Source organism: Conger conger, chromosome 3 (genome assembly GCF_963514075.1).
Source record: "Conger conger chromosome 3, fConCon1.1, whole genome shotgun sequence".
Taxonomy (NCBI): Eukaryota; Metazoa; Chordata; class Actinopteri; order Anguilliformes; family Congridae; genus Conger; species Conger conger.
In genome coordinates this window covers 75,621,014-75,637,682 of record NC_083762.1, presented here as the reverse complement: position 1 = coordinate 75,637,682, position 16,669 = coordinate 75,621,014, and the positions used below count along the sequence as shown (strand labels likewise).

The following is a 16,669-nucleotide window of genomic DNA, read 5'->3' as shown; positions in this document are numbered from 1 at the left end:
CTCTCCCTCCCCCCCTCGCTCTCTCTCTCTCTCCCTCTCTCCCCCTCCCTCTCCTTCTCTCCCTCTCCCTCTCCCTCTCTCTCTCTCAGTGTGGTGGTCAGTCTGACCCGGGGCTCCCAGCACGACGAGGAGGACCCCCCGTCGGCCGTCTCCAGCCCTCCCGACACGGGGGCCAGCACGCCCATGGGCTGCTCCAGCCTGTCCAACGAGAGCCTGCCCACCGGAGACCTGTCCTGAGCCCCCCCCACCCCCACCCGCCTCTGTTTACACGCCTCGGCCTTCTGCAACGCGCACACACACTCAGGGTCTGCCAAAGGGTGTCAGCGAGGAGGCGGGCGGGGTGTTCTGTGTCCCCCCCCCCCTCCTCTGCCATACGCAGTGCGTTCTCTCTCTTCCATCTCCCCCCATCCTCTCTCTCCATCTCTCTCTCTCTCTCTGTTTCTCTTGTCTCTCACTCAACAACGAATGCGAAAAGAGAGGGAGAAACCATGAGAGAGGAGAGAAACCGTTTCTGGATTGTAGACACAACAGAAATCGCTGGCCAAGCGGATGAGTGTGTAACAGTGGGAGGGGGACTGATTGGCCATCTGCCGGCCAATCACGTGAGGGCCCTTGTTTGTGTACAGTAGTGCCAACCAATCAGATCCCTGGGTAAAGTGTGCTTACACCCCACCTGTAAGGTCGGCGCGAGTGCATCCCTTTGGCTGGTCGTTTCCTACACATCTGCATATTACATGTGCATTTCTGAACAGGAATTAAATGGTAATGATTGTTACAAATAAAAATCTATTTTTATCATTTAATTAAAGTATCTCAGACTAAATAAATTGACAGCTTGGGTTTCGTTTTTTTATAATATTATTATGAAGAAACTTCATTATGGGTGAATATTTGAGTTTGAACACAAACTGCACATAAGTGCAGTTCTTGCCCCAAATATACCTGGCAATCAGAATGAAACAACACTAATTAAAATTGTTATTTTTTTCAAAGGCCTTGTAATTATACTTGGACAAGAGGCTCAGTGTGATTCTCATTCATACTGACGGAGAGGATTCTATGGGGATGGATGGCATTGCACAATGCTGAAACCATGACCTTCAACAAAAGGAAAGGGTGTGAAACACTTGACAAATTTTTAGGGAGTCATGCTTCATTCAACCTGTCAACAAGTCTAAACCTACAAACCAACATGGTGACATTCTTTAGACAGGACAGCTTAAAGCACACAAGACGACCGGAAGATAAACATGAACCTGCTCAGAAATGTTTAATAATAATTTACTTACTGGACGAGGATGTTGTAAAACCCTTTCTATACCTCGGCCATATTAACATTTGCAATTATCAGGCTATAAAGCTACATTATAGATGACGAATGCTATCCCTTCTTTACCTTATAGGGGGTTTTCAGTGTTCATTAAACCAGGCGCCCCCCTGGTCTGGGCACTATGTCATGTGTGTTTGTTTACTGTGCAAGGACCTGTATCCTGGGCTGCTATTCTCGTCTACCGTCTGTGTATACGTATAAAATACAAAGAGCCAAAATGGCAGTCCGTCTGGTGTTGTAATATTCAGCCATGGTTACACCACGTTCAGTAACCACAACTGCAACCAAAGTGTGTGTGTGTGTGTGTGTGTGTGTGTGTGTGTGTGTGTGTGTGTGTGTTGCTCTCAAAGAACGCAGCGGTGCCCTATTTGACAATCACTTTTACAGCTATCCAGATGACGGTTGTGTACGCTTTACACACCATGCTATCATACTGCCTGTGTTTTAGCTAGATGAAGCTCTATCACTGCCAGGTCGCAGAAGATAATGGCTCCATTCCAGTTCTCATTTTTGGGTCTTTAAACCTCTTTTAAAGTTGTGGTTTCCTGGCAAGTTGCACATGCTAACTGTATGTCAGCTACTTGCTTACTTATTTTCCATAACTTTATCTTCCTGTGTCTAGTGTTTATGTACTGTATGTCGTAGCATATACAGTGTAGTCCGTAAGTAATTGGACAGTGATACAATTTTAAAGAGCTGTAATTCCGACCGTTCATTGGTTCACTTCGTGTGGATCTAAATAACCCCCAAGAGGGCATTTGCGTCCATATGAGCCGTGTAGGCATTGGGCACAAGGCAGCCTGTAGCGTAGGGGCGAAGGCACATGACTGCGACCCGGAATGTCGGTGATTCAAGCCATGATAAGATCCATGCAGCTGTGAGGCAGTCTAATCAACTGTAAGTGGCTTTGGATGAAAGCATCAGCTTCGACTGTAATGTAATGTAATGTCAGTGCAGCGTAGTGGCCTGTGCGCACTCATGTTAACCCAAGCGAGGGCTGTAGCTTCAGGCTGCTGCCTTGAGCCCCTGTTGCCTGTCCTGCCCTTTTCCCCGTGGCCTGGTGTGCATAGCTGTTGTGTATACACAAGAGCCCCTCGCTGCTACAGCGTGTGCTGTCACCCCGCCCTCCAGCTGGGGCTAGTCTGCCGGATGACTGTGCCGACTCCTGCTCCCAAATTTAGCCCCTGCAGCTCTCTGGGACTTCAGATAGCTGGCGAACCTTCCGGAACGAGACGGCGGAGTTTGTTAAACTTGGGCTGCACTGTGATTTTTTAACACCCACTGTCTCTGCTGAACCGGACCCCCAAGCATGGAGCCCCCCAGACAGGTAGGCTGTTGGAACAGGAGTGTGTGTGTATGTGTGTGAGAGAGAGAGAGCACATGTGTTAGCAGATCCTAGATTAAGTCCCTCTGCTGGGGATAGTGCTAAATGCCAATGCCAAAGTGTTAGCTTAGAGTGAAACTTAAGTGGAACAAATAGTACACCTTTTGAATAAACCAATAAATCACTGTTAAAAGCAAAGTGCATACAATATCTAATGTTTGCTTCTGCTGTATGAAGGTTATATTTTATAAATGTTGGGGGAAGGGCCTTAAGACCTCGTTCTTTAGCATGAGTTTAGCAAGTTTATCAAGGGATAAACTGCATTATAGTTTAATATTTTTGGCCACCGTATATTGTTAATAATGTGCAGTGCAGGTCTGTCACTGTGTTTAAACAGATTTTTCATTCTGTGGTCTGGTCATTACAGACTCCTCCCACCCCTTAGCGCTCCATGTAGGCCTAAGTCCTGGGCCTCGCCTAGAGACTGCGGCCAGCATCAGGCAGGGAGAGCTGGGCTGACTGGGGGCGGGGGTAGAGGCCCTTATACCAAACAGAGGAGCCACCTGCCCTTTCAGTGATTCATTGAGGGGGGGTGTGTCCAGGAAGAGGCTTTCAGCACAGTCTTATGAACGAATGTGTTGACATGCTCTGTTGACATGCTCAATAATCACTTTTTCAGTTGCCCTCCCCCTCTTTCCTGTTTTGCCCTGTTCTAGATCTGGAGTGGCTGTACTAGGCAAAACTACAAGGCTTTGGTGTGTGTGTGTGTGTGTGTGTGTGTGTGTGTGTGTGCGTGCACGTGCGCGCACACTACCTGTTACAAGGTTGCAATGTTTTTGGATGTTTCAGCTCGTCCTGAAGATTGCTTGCATCACTTTATAATTTTTTTAATTTTTCTTAAATTTCTATGTTTCCATCAATAGATGTATTAATAGAAACATACAGACAAGTACTTTTGCAGATGTTTTGTCACTGAAAGGATAAAAATAATTATTTTCTTGACTTGAAGCCATATTTGGGAGAGTTGTCCGGGTGTGGTAGAGAGAGACAGAACAGAATTGTCACCATTCTTTCTCCACTTGTTGCAGGGCCCTGTCCAAGATAAAGGGCCAAGCACAAAGAGAGCAGGTAACACGGCGTTTCACCGCATTTCACCTTTCTGTTTCCGTACTAGGCACAATAACTCAATAACTCACAATAACAATAAATAAGTATCATTGGTAAAATGCACGGCTATATGGTTCGATCTGTTGCAGTGGGGAAAAACGGTTTCTATTGGTTTGCTTTTGATGAAACATTCTGTGTGTACTCTAAGATACTGTACCATGAGCATAATCATCCGGCCAGAGGCAGCGAATGCAAATGAGTATTTACTCGCAGCGAGGTACAGCTAAGACGGTTGTGGAGTTTGTTTGTGATTTTCTGCTAATGAGACCGCTTGAGGTAAAGTGATAGATTGACAGGGTTATACTCTTGAATAGGCAGATTAACTGGGTTGATTGCTGCTACAGTTTGACAGGATCTGGTTGCTGTTGGATAGGTTGACTGGGTTTGTTTGCCACTTGGGTGACAGTCTGATTGTGCCGAAACTACACATGTAGCGATTAATATGTATTAATAGGTCCGATTAATCATTTAATGGTTTAATCACAACATATTAGTAGTTGTTTTACCATTTAATTTTTTTTAAAGAAGGTATTTAACATTTATTGACATTTAAAATATTTAATTCAGATGCTGAAATCAATATCTTGCTAGTGTAGCAGGATTTGCTTGGCTTGCTTGGCTAGCTCGGCTAGTTTGTCCGTCGGCACTGTGTGTATTGCAGCGAAGTCCCATAGCAGGTTACCACGACAACGCTCCCCGATGACGTGACTCTCAAATTCAAAAGAACTTCGTTGCCTTTGGCTATGGGCGAGTTCGCCTGGTTAACGCGTTCGTTTTATTTGGACGAGTCTAATCTAAATCCCACCTCAAACTCAGGCAAATCTCTAACTCGTTACACCAGCCTGCATTGTTTTCTGTCCAAATATTGCTGGATAGCAGGTGTTCAAGGGAATTTTTGGACATTCTGGTTTTACGTTACACGCAGAGGGGAATGTGACTGCAAAACAATGTACTACTGTTAGTAGCCAGCTAAATCAATGTGGAGATGGTCACATTTCCAACGATGCCTAGCTAGGCTGCTGGCATGTAACATTAAGTAAACAACTGTAGGTTTCATGTCAACAGCAATGGGTGCCCCTGCTGTGCTGCTGGTCTGGATTGAATCAAATGGTTGGCCAGTTAACATGGTCAAAGATGGGCCTTCAACAAGCAGTGGATTCCAGGGAATATTAATATGAATATTTAGGTTAAAGTTGAAATATATGAAAAACTTTGCAATGATGAGCAAGAACATTTCCTGATGAATTTACAGTTTAACTCATCTAATGGAAAGATACTAACCAACATTTCTTTTTTACTGGGATGAATGTCCGAAGACTGGGCTAGGTTTTGGCAGCTGGTTGGCCAATTCAAACCAGCTCCACACTCAGTTTGACTAGCTCAAGCTATGTCCTGAAACTGCTGGTAAATTCATGCTGGTCATAGCTGGATTTTACGTCAGAGAAGAGTGCAGATTGACAGGAATTAGACATGTAAATATTGACCTGCACCAGGGTGTTCAATTTTGACCCTCTCTTCAGACCCAGAGCTGGACGCCGGTGTGTACATGAACTTCATGAGGAATCACTGCTGCTATGACACCATTCCTACCAGCAACAAACTGGTGATCTTCGACACCACGCTGAAGGTGAGGCTTAGCCCTCAAAGTATATCTCTGAGTCTGGCTGCCACTGTGTGTACCCTGCTCAAAGAAAACAGCTCAAGCTAGGTTTTGAAACAGCTGGTAGCTGGTTGATGAGTTCAGACCAGCTCCCAGCTCAACAATGTTTTGCCAGTTGACTAGCTACCAGCTCAGACAAGCTACCAGCACCAGGTTAACCAGCTCATACCCATTCATGTTGTGTGATGTGTTTGTGAATTTAATCTCCCAACCTCCTTGTGCAGGTGAAGAAGGCCTTCTTAGCCTTGGTGGCTAACGGTCTGAGGGCTGCCCCTCTGTGGGATTCCAGGAGGCAGTGTTTTGTAGGTAAGGGAACATGGGCAGTGGGTGTCATTGAACCTCTGCCGTTCTGTAGATTAGCCATGTACAGTTGTGTTCAAAATAATAGCAGTCCAACATGACTTACCAGATCAATCACTGTTTTTGGTAGAAAATATATTACTACATGGCAAATAATTAACCAGTAGGTGTAGTAGAGTCATAGAAAACCAACAGACCCAACATTCATGACACACATGCTCCTGAGTCTGTGTAATTGAATAATTAATTGAAAGAGGCGTGTTCAAAATAATAGCAGTCCAACATGACTTACCAGATCAATCACTGTTTTTGGTAGAAAATATATTACTACATGGCAAATAATTAACCAGTAGGTGTAGTAGAGTCATAGAAAACCAACAGACCCAACATTCATGACACACATGCTCCTGAGTCTGTGTAATTGAATAATTAATTGAAAGAGGCGTGTTCAAAATAATAGCAGTGTGGAGTTCAATTAGTGAGGTCATTCATTCTGTGAAAAAACAGGTGTGAATCAGGTGGCCCTTATTTAAGGATGAAGCCAGCACATGTTTGCATGCATTTCTCTCTGAAAACCTGAGAAAAATGGGTCGTTCCAGACATTGTTCAAAAAGAACAGCGTACTTTGATTAAAACTTTGATTGGAGACTTTGATTGGAGAGGGAAAAACGTATAAAGAAATGCAGAAAATAATAGGCTGCTTGGCTAAAATGATCTCCAATGCTTTGAAATGGAAAGCAAAACCAGAGAGACGTGGAAGAAAACGAAAGACTACCATTCGAATGGATCGAAGAATAGCCAGAATGGCAAAGACTCAACCAATGATCAGCTCCAGGGTGATCAAAGACATTCTGAAGTTACCGGTGAGTACTGTGACAATTAGAAGACGCCTGTGTGAAGCTAATCTATTGGCAAGAAGCCCCCGCAAAGTCCCACTGTTAAAAAAAAGACACGTGCTGAAGAGGATACAATTTGCCAAAGAACACATCAACTGGCCTAAAGAGAAATGGAGAAACATTTTGTGGACTGATGAAAGTAAGATTGTTCTTTTTTGGTCCAAGGGACGCAGGCAGTTTGTCAGACGACCACCAAACACTGAATTCAAGCCACAGTACACTCAAGCACTGCACTGCAAGCATCATGATATGGGGATGTTTCTCTTACTATGGTGTCGGGCCTATTTATCGCATACAAAGGATCATGGATCAGTTTGCCTATATCAAAATACTTGAAGAGGTCATGTTGCCTTATGCCGAAGAGGAAATGCCCTTGAAATGGGTGTTTCAACAAGACAACGACCCCAAACACACCAGTAAGCGAGCAGCATCTTGGTTCCAGACCAACAAAATTAAAGTTATGGAGTGGCCAGCCCAATCCCCAGACCTTAATCCGATTGAAAACTTGTGGGGTGACATCAAAAATGCTGTTTCTGAGGCAAAACCAAGAAATGCAGAGGAATTGTGGAATGTTGTCAGATCATCCTTGGCTGAAATACCTGTTCATAGGTGCCAGAAGTTGGTCGATTCCATGCAACACAGATGTGAAGCAGTTCTCAGAAACCGTGGTTATACAACTAAGTATTAGTTTAGTGATTCACAGGAATGCTAAATCCTGAAGATTTTTCAGTTCATACAGTAAATATTTTAGTTTGTAAAGAGAAATGCAGACACTGCTATTTTTTTAACAACCCAATATTCATTTTTCTTCATTTTCTGTAAAAAAATTGACACTTTTCTTCATGTTTTGATTCAGGATATAATGTGCAGTGTTCCCAATGCATCGAAATAAAAACTATTATAAGGATTTTGCGCTTTACTCACGTTTTTAAACGCACTGCTATTACTCTGAACACGACTGTATGTACTAGAGTTGGGTTACAGGCCCCTGTAGCATCAGTGCAGCCCTCCTTTCAAAGCCCAGCTCTGAATTCCACAGTTAAGCTCTCGGATAGTGAGCAGTCACGTCACGTACAGAATTAGAGTTACTTCCTGTAAAATAGCTCGAGGAATCCCAAGCACATAAATGCTTTTACGCAAGGCCTCTGAAATTAGCGCACGTGGACTAGCACAAATGGAAGCAGTTGTATAGTATGTGTAAAGGAGAATGTAAACGTGTACGATCGGTTCATTGCATTACATTATTGGCATTTGGCAGACGCTCTTATCCAGAGCGACGTACAGTTGATTAGACTAAGCAGGAGACCGTCCTCTCCTGGAGCAGTGCAGTGTTAAGGGCCTTGCTCAAGGGCCCAACGGCTGTGCAGATATTATTTTGGCTACACCGGGATTCAAACCACCAACCTTGCATGTCCCAGTCATTTACCTTAACCACTACGCTACAGGCCGCCTGGTTTAGTGTGGTGCGAAGTAGACCATGTAATGTTGTGTGTCTGTCTTGCCTGTCTGATTCACAAACAGGCTGATGCAATCTTAAGTGCCTCTTACAAAAGTATTTTAATACACTGAAGAGGCTACCGCATTTGACTGGATGTAGACTATTTCTATAAATAACGCTGTGAAAAGCCCTGCCATGACTTATTCAGTCAAACAGCTGAAGGTGGTCAAAGGGTCATTGAAAGGCAACATTTCTTCCTGACCATGCTTCCTGTTTGAGGCACTGTCCTGAGGATGTCCGGGCCCCACTGAACAGGGAGAAGTGTTGGGATGGTCTGACAGTCCTTGCCCATTTCTCCGTGCTATAATTAGTCCTCTCGTTACATTCAGTGGCATTCCGTTCAGTTCAATAATGCTATGTGTGCCCGACTGTGTGCAACAACAAACAAACAAACACATCCTCTCTCATCTCAGCCAGATTGGGAGTTCACTCTCTGAAATAAAGGTACAAAAAGTGCCAAAACATTACTGTACTTTCAGGGTACATTTAGGAAATTTGATCCTTGAAGAACAAAAATGTACCTCCACTGTCCCTTCATATCTGAGATTGTGGGGACTTAGTCTCACTTTTCAATGTTTTTTATTCTTTCCTGTGCCTTCTTTTCGCCAGGAATGCTAACCATCACAGACTTCATTAACATCCTCCATCGGTACTACAGGTCTCCCATGGTGAGTAATCCACCTTCCATAGTCCCATAGGGCAACAGTAGCTGTACCATGCAGTGACTGTGCAGTCACAGCTGAAGCAGCAGTTGTGATATCGTCTCGAGTCTGCATGCAGTGTGCGTAGCACTGGGCCCGTAACCAAATGCTTGCAGGTTTCGTTTCCTAAACAGGACACTGCTGTTGTACCGTGAGGAAGGTACTTAACCTGCATTGGTTCAGTATATGTCCAGACGAAATGGGATACTACACAGAGGTGGAAAGGTGCTTGGAGCTAATCCAGGTCCTTAGAACAAAATACTGGGTGGGGCTTTTACTTTCTGAACCTGGATTTTTCCACCTCTTGATACTACATAAAGAGGAAACCACAAATGCTAACGTAGTGCATATATTCTGCATAACAGCATCTGCTAAAAGCCTGCAATCTAATTTCATGTTATGAGAGCCTGAGGGCTCTATTGAGGCTTTTGATCTTGCGTTTGATTGACACCTGAAACAAAAGGTGTTTGAAGGTTACTGGTGGGACCAATAGGTAGGTGTCAATCACCTGTCATCAAGACCAGTGGCTCTCCAGTGGACAGCGCTGACCTTTCCCCTGGGGTGGTCAGGGGAAGCACTTCCTCTTCTAAAAGCTAACCGTTGGTTTTTGTTCCAACCAATTATTCAGCTGACACTTTTATCCATAGCTACTTACAGTTGATTAGACTAAGCAGGGGACAGTCCCCCCTGGAGCAATGTGGGGTTTAAGGGCCTTGCTCAAGGGCCAAACTGCTGGCGGCTGTTATCGTGGCTACACCGGGGCTTGAACCACCAACCTTCCGGGTCCCAGTTACGTACCTTAGCCACTAGGCTACAGGCTTCTTTGCGGATCAAAATATGATTGAGCCAATGAAATAATTAAGAACAGAAGTTGGCACAAAATCTGAAATGGATCGCCCCTTGTTGTACACACCTGCTGTATAGTAAATGCACACAGATAGTACTGTATACTTACTGTTACATACGGAAGGCATCATACGGAGGTGAAACTTTTAATGGAGCTGCAGTCCATTATGACATAATTGTGTGTGAATTTCTGTTGCTAGGATGTAAAATTGAGGCTTAAAAACTACCTACACGCGAGACCAAGCCAAGCGGAGACAGGACAGGTAGAACTGAATATGTACGTGTCTTGCAGGTGCAGATTTACGGACTGGAAGAGCACAAGATTGAGACCTGGAGAGGTGACCACACTGAGTATGAATGAGATGAGCTCGAGTCACTCCAGACCGTGGAAACGATTTGATCGGCCTGTCTCTTTTCTTCTGCTCCAGCAGTGTACCTGCAGTACTCCATCAACTCTTTGATCAGCATCAGCCCTGAGGCCAGGTAGGCCAGCCCAGCCACTGTCAGGGCTGCAGAGCTGCATTGTGGGAAATATAGTTTTCTCTCTGCTTAGGAAATGATTGACAAGGTTAAGGATGTTTTTCAGGTCCCCTTTTAAAAAGTCAGTGATTTTTTAACATTGGAATATTACATTATTGGCATTTGGCAGACGCTCTTATCCAGAGCAACGTACAGTAGATTAGACTAAGCAGAAGACAATCCTCTCCTGGAGCCATGCAGGGTTAAAGGCCTTGCTCAAGGGCCCAACAGTTGTGTGGATCTTATTGTGGCTACACCGGGATTCGAACCACCGACCTTGTGGCTCCCAATCATGCGCCTTAACCACTACACTATAGGCCGCCCAACCTATGATATACTCTCAAAAAGTGCAAAACCGGCATTCTGGTCCTCTTGGTTGGCTCAATTGCACCAGGCAAGATCAATCGAGCACAGAAAAGTATTCGGATCCAAAACAATTAAATGTATTTGACCCTGCTCTGATCTCTGCCCTACAGCCTGTTTGACGCCATCTACGCTCTGCTGAAATACAAGATCCACCGACTGCCCGTGATCGACCCGGAGTCAGGAAACGTGCTGCACATAATGACTCACAAGCGTATCCTCAAGTTCCTGCACCTGTTTGTTAGAGCCTCTGCCTTAAATAATGTCTGCAAAATTACCCTCCGATGTTCGAGGATTATTATTTTAAAATGTTACATTGGGTTCCGCGTGTTTATAACTTTGTTCTCCCCAGGGTGCGATGATCCCAAAGCCACGCTTCTTGCAGAGGAAAATCGGGGACGTGGCTATTGGAACATTCAGGAACATTGCCATGGTCCGGGATACTGCCTCAGTGTATGACGCCCTGTCCATTTTTGTGGAGCGACGTGTGTCTGCTCTGCCTGTGGTCAACGAGAAAGGTGCGTTCACCCGTAGGCCTGTACGCAAAAGAACTGCCCCTGTCCTTGCAAGCTCGGTGTCCATTTTGTTTTTTCGAACCGCCTGGAATATTTCTTGAGGCATACAATTTGGCCATACAAAATGGCCGTTTCTGTCACCACATAAATGCGATGCTGTATTGGAGACTCAAGGCATGTCTCATTCTTCTGATTCAGTTTGTCGGTTTCACTTTCAGGGAAGGTGGTCGGCCTCTACTCCAGGTTTGATGTGATTGTACGTACCGCAGACCTGCTCTTAGGAGCCTAGGAGGAGTGTCAGTGGCTGGGACTTGTACTAAACAACTTCCTTGTTTCATGCAGTGTTACTCAAATGTAGTGTCACTCAAATAGTTCTTCTGGGCAAATATTGGGGAAAATATTGTTGTATACCAATAGTTTCCATGTATTAAAATCTAAATTTGATTTGGTTTTCTTTAAATATCCTACAGAAATATGCTACTTATTAAAGTCATCAAAATCTAAGGGAACTGAGAATATTTTTCTCAGGTTTGTATAAATATAGCACAGTACTTATAATTTATTTGATTATTTTATACAGTATTTTCTGTGTCAAAGGGTATGAATATTTGTAAGATATTGTGTATGTATGTGTGCATGTGTGTTTGTGTTTCGAATGTAAATAAAAATAAAATAAAACGGTTTTATTCAGCTTTGTTCATATACTGCTAAAAAGGCGTCTGCAGGTGTGTAGATCCTTATCCCCCCTCTCTCTGGCAGAATCTGGCCGCCCAGAAGAGCTATAACGACCTGGACATTACCATGCGTCAGGCCCTGCAGGGGAGGGTGTGCTATGTGGAGGGAGTCATCAAGTGCTACCCCCACGAGACCCTGGAGGTCATAATCGACCGCATCGTGGAGGCAAAGGTACGGCCAGGCGTCTCCGTGGGACATTTGTGAGTGAAATATGTAATTGTTTTGGATTCAAATACTTTTCGAGGCGTTACTGAGCTTGTCTGGTGTATTGGAATCTATGATACGCACTCGATTGGCAAACCAAGAGGGCCAGAGGGATCCAGTACACCAGACAAGCTTTGTAAAGCGTAGAAAAACAATTACGTATTTGACCCAGGTCTGTTTGTGGGTTTATGTACACTCAGTGAGCATTTTATTAGGTAGACCTGTCCACCAGCTTGTAAATGTAATATTTAATCAGCCAATCATGTGGCTGCAACTAAATGCATAAAAGAATGCAGACATTGTCGAGAGGTTCAGCTCTTTTTCAGACCAAATGTGGGAATGGGGGAACAAATGTGATCGAAGTGACTTTGACCGTGGAATGATTGTTGGTGCCAGACAGGGTGGTTTGATCTCCTGGGATTTCGCCAGGTCCCTGAGTGTTTTTGCAGCTGTGTCTGTCTTTGTGGCCCGTGCTTGCCAGTCTGTCCATCGTGGCTGTTCTGACTGCAGCTGACCCCCTCCCGCAGGTTCACCGGCTTGTGATGGTGGACACGGAGGACATGGTGAAGGGCATCGTCTCGCTCTCCGACCTGCTGCAGGCCATGGTTTTGACGCCCGCGGGCGTAGACGCCCTTTTTTCGTAGCACCTGGGGGGGGGGGTGTCTGTCCACCCTCAATCCTCAACTCCTTACAGCCTTTTCCCCCCATCCAAGGTAGGCGCCCTGACCTAAACGTGATTAGAATGGGCCTCATGCTAGAACGCTTTTGTATTATCGTAATTTCTCATACCTATTTCCGTACTAAAGGCTTGTACGAGGGTGCCCCGTAGGATTAAACACACACTTCTAACTTCAGAAAACTGTCAATTAACATGTACGTTATAATGCAGTACATACGCTACTGTAGGTGGGTTTCTTGTTTTTACATTATTTGTTTTACATTATTTTTTCAGAGATAAAGAATAAAATGGAGAGAACTGTACAGTGGATGAAGAATGGACAGATTTGAATTCTTAAATGTAACTGTCTGCAGTACATTACTGTGAAATGCACTACTAACAACTTTAAGGCAATGTATTTTGTCTCCAGGCAAATACTAATTTTTTTATATCCATTACTTTTTTTTAAACTGTGATGTCTGGCTATTTATTTATTATTTTTTAATCTTGTAAATTTTCTTGTAAATTTTATATGAGTGAGTAGCTGGATACTAGTGCAGTGGAACAGTGCATTTGGCACGTATGATGACTGAAAACACAACATAACTATTTTGAAATAATATAATTGTGCATTAGTCCATTTCAGCAGTAGCACTACTGTTATTATCTAGCAGAATCATAACGAATAGACTTGATTCAGGGCGGGTAAACCTGTCTCTATCGCTATAGAATGTTCCATAGACAAGAAAGTCTTAAACCAACATTGCCTTTTCCTGAGACTCATCTCTTTGTTTCCACAATACAGAAAACTGAATAACCTCTACCAGAGTGCTTTTTACAATTGACTCTTCTGGATTTCTTGTTGGAGGTGGTTGTGAACAAACAATTGCATTACAGTAGCCTACTATGGATATGAGAACAACATCCCTTGCTCAAATATGTTGTGTGAAGATTCAGTGTTCACAGGTCACCTGTTGGCATCAGAGAGGTCCAACCTGATTGGTTTCCCTGCTTGTTGCAACAGGTCCATCTAGTGGTAATTAGTTTAAATGACTTACCAAGTGTGCTATTCAGAATATTGATATTCAGAAGTGAAATCAGTCTTGCTGAAGTGGATATCTAAGGGGGGGATCATGGTCACAGAATGGTCAAGGTATTTTGTTGACTCAACTGAGAGACTGCACTGTTTTTTTAATATAAAATTGCCCCGCGTTCAGCATAACCAACAACTTAAACAGAACCAATCCCTCACTATACCACCTTCATCCCTGTTGCTTTATTGTGTTCATCATCAGCACACTTTACTGCATCACGCTGTGCTCACACAGGCCTTCCTTCATTTTCTCACTTCGTGTGCTGATTTTTTGGATATTTCTCAGAAAGGTGAAAAGGGTAGAGGAGATGAGATATGCTGTGCTCACTCTTGCTTCGCCTGTCCTTGTGTTGCTAAACCACGATGTCGTCATACTGTATGCCCCGAAGTGCCTCTAGGACTGCACCTCTGTTATACAGGCCTCCAAAAACAAATATGGCACGGTACATCTAGTATATGCATCTTAGATGAGGTATAGCACATGTTGTAAAATACTTTTGGAAAAAGAATAAAAACTTCCACTTTTTTTCCCCCCAACCCTCGTGTTGAAAATGGCATTGTGGTCCATTATAGCACACAGTAGGGAAAATCACTCCTGTAAATGATGCACACACTAGTTTCAACATTATGTGGTGCCGTAGATCACAATGCCTTTCATGTGGCTTCACTGATGTCAGGTTTTGGGTGTTGGGTGTGTCATTTTCACTTCATTTCACTTCATTTTCCTCCGCCACAGGTTTCCCTAGGAGTTTCCCTACATATACGTAAACTAGTAGTTTAATACAATTTTGCAGCAGTTTGTTGGTTATAATTATATTCAAATGTGTGTAGTGGTTTTAGTAGTTAACTTCTTCATGAAGTGTAGTTAACTACAGGAACTGCAAACATTTGGCCCTAAAATTGTAAATGGTTTGCAGTTATATAGCGCCGTTATCTAACACACCCAGGAGAGCGGGGATAGAACGGGAAACCCTCCAACTGCCAGACGACTGCCCTTACCTTCTGCCACCTCCTATCTTGTAACCCTCTAGTCCTTATCAGCATGCTCCATATCAACTGCCGTTTGGCACACATTGCTGGTTCTTCCCACTGTACAGAGAGAAGGCATTGCTTGCACCCGTCATGCACATTTCTGTTTCACAAGCTACATTTCTCTTTAGGTTAACTTTGCTATAGGGGCATATATGTATGAAAGTAGTGTTTGCACATGGTGTTTTTGCCAGTGTTGGGCAAACTACTCTGAAATCATAGTTTGTACACCTTCTGAGTAGTTTCCCCAACACATATACGGTTGATAATCAGTAAGCAGTTATGCAGGAAATTATTATTTACAATGTATTTGAACTCTTTCAGGGTTATTTTACCTAGTTTTCATGGTGTTTCTTTATTTTATTCTTATGAATGATGTGGCCAAGGAACACCATGTCATTTGAGAAACTTTGGCCCAAATCTAAAAATAATTAGATTTTAGACCCATGGGGGACTGTGAAAGTGTGGAAGTGATTGATGACTCCAATTCGCCAGCTTCCATTGAAAGTAGTTTTAACATATATTAAATAAACCAAACCAGTATTGTCGTCACAACGAACCCAAGTTCTCATTCAGGCCATTCATTTCAATCAATAATATAGAAATATTGCTACAGCATTTTATTTGTGAGTGTTATTTATGGAGCCTTATGTTACTTGGCCTTAGAGGTAATCATAGTAATACTTGATAATATTAGGCATTGTTAGCAATATTTCTATATATCTGCATAAGAACGGCACTAAAAATCATGAATGTATTTATAATGCATTATAGCTATGATCTTTATATCTACCGAGTAATTGTTTCTTTTTCTCTGAATGTTCTTAAGTTTTCAGTAGTCATCAACAATTATGTTAAATATTTATGTGCATTAAACATTTTAATATCTTTCTGAATTGGTGTAAGGGCAAGACAGGTATTTTCCCATATTTGTTCCCTTCTTTTCAAAACAAGAAAAAAACCCCCCAGAAAATGTCCAAGCTAAACACGGTGTTCTGAAATTTCCTGAGACAGGAACTGATAACTCCACCCTTCGCATTTCAACAGAAGTCTTGAGTCTGCCACAGCACGCACGTTAGAATGCACGTTGTGTCACTCTGTCGCTCTCTTTGCCAAGGTGCACAAAGAAAATCACTGCACCAAACAGGGAAAGTCAATCCAGCGTCTGCACCCGAGCCATAACTCACGTTCTTATACACAGAGCTTGTAGCTGTTCGCAAAAAGAACAATGCCACAACGTGATCAGCGAACGTGGTTTCACAGCTAGCCAGACGAAAACACAGGGCAGGGGGACGGGCTGTGAAAACATTGCTCAAGTTTTTGAATAACACTTGGGATGGAAAGAGGAAAAGAGAATAATACATCTCCTGCCAGACTCCTTTAATCTCCTCCTGCACCCAACTGACACTTCAACTGAACTTCCGCAGACTGAAGACCGCCGACAGGCTGCAGGACTGATTGTAACTGAAGTGAAAACACTGATTATCTGGCACTGTCACAGAGATGGTGCGCTCAAAAGTAAAAAAAAAAAAAAAAAAGGACCACACAAAAGAGCTGCAAGGTAGCCCTGATCGAGAAGAAGCATTTCATTAGAACATCTGTGAAGCCCAGAAGCAATCTCTGTTTCTGTGCTTAAATCGACATTCTTATAGTTTTATGCTTATACCTTATAGAAAATCAATACTATGAATGATGCTTTGTCTTTGGTGCAGAACATTTTAATTAAATGGAAGGCTACTAGGAAGTATACTGTACAAAAGACTGCACAGAGAATGAGGCTATGTTAAAGGCTACATTTAGGTCTTTATATATAAATGTGGAGAGTATACAG

General features: G+C 43.3%; 2 protein-coding genes across 4 annotated transcripts in view; both read left to right on the top strand.

The window, feature by feature from the left end:
• Positions 1-821, top strand: part of ttll4 (tubulin tyrosine ligase-like family, member 4) — a 15,554-nt gene extending 14,733 nt beyond the window's left edge. Inside the window, exon 19 of the mRNA XM_061233435.1 lies at positions 90-821. Within this exon, the coding sequence (XP_061089419.1) occupies positions 90-237 (148 nt within the window). The 3' untranslated portion in view covers positions 238-821. The remainder of the gene's footprint in view (positions 1-89) is intronic.
• A 1,665-nt stretch (positions 822-2,486) lies between these two features.
• Positions 2,487-14,263, top strand: LOC133123842 (5'-AMP-activated protein kinase subunit gamma-1-like). Of its 3 annotated transcripts, none has more exons than XM_061234471.1 (13): positions 2,487-2,657; positions 3,743-3,782; positions 5,342-5,448; positions 5,706-5,787; positions 8,785-8,843; positions 10,015-10,060; positions 10,154-10,205; positions 10,718-10,844; positions 10,957-11,122; positions 11,338-11,375; positions 11,879-12,025; positions 12,586-12,771; positions 13,011-14,263. In XM_061234471.1, exons 1-12 carry the CDS (start codon positions 2,640-2,642, stop codon positions 12,700-12,702), a joined length of 999 nt encoding a protein of 332 aa, XP_061090455.1. In that variant the 5' UTR covers positions 2,487-2,639; the 3' UTR covers positions 12,703-12,771; positions 13,011-14,263. The 3 variants fall into 3 exon arrangements, with proteins under 3 accessions (XP_061090455.1, XP_061090454.1, XP_061090456.1); XM_061234470.1 differs by having other exon boundaries at positions 10,151-10,205; XM_061234472.1 differs by lacking the exon at positions 2,487-2,657 and adding an exon at positions 3,290-3,409 and having other exon boundaries at positions 10,151-10,205.
• Positions 14,264-16,669: the final 2,406 nt, after the last annotated feature.

Excerpts from the sequence above, each read along its gene's own strand:
- LOC133123842 (XM_061234470.1), top strand. Across the intron at positions 5,449-5,705 it reads TCTTCGACACCACGCTGAAG|GTGAAGAAGGCCTTCTTAGC; the intron begins GTGAGGCTTAGC and ends CTCCTTGTGCAG. Across the intron at positions 11,376-11,878 it reads ACTCCAGGTTTGATGTGATT|AATCTGGCCGCCCAGAAGAG; the intron begins GTACGTACCGCA and ends TCTCTCTGGCAG.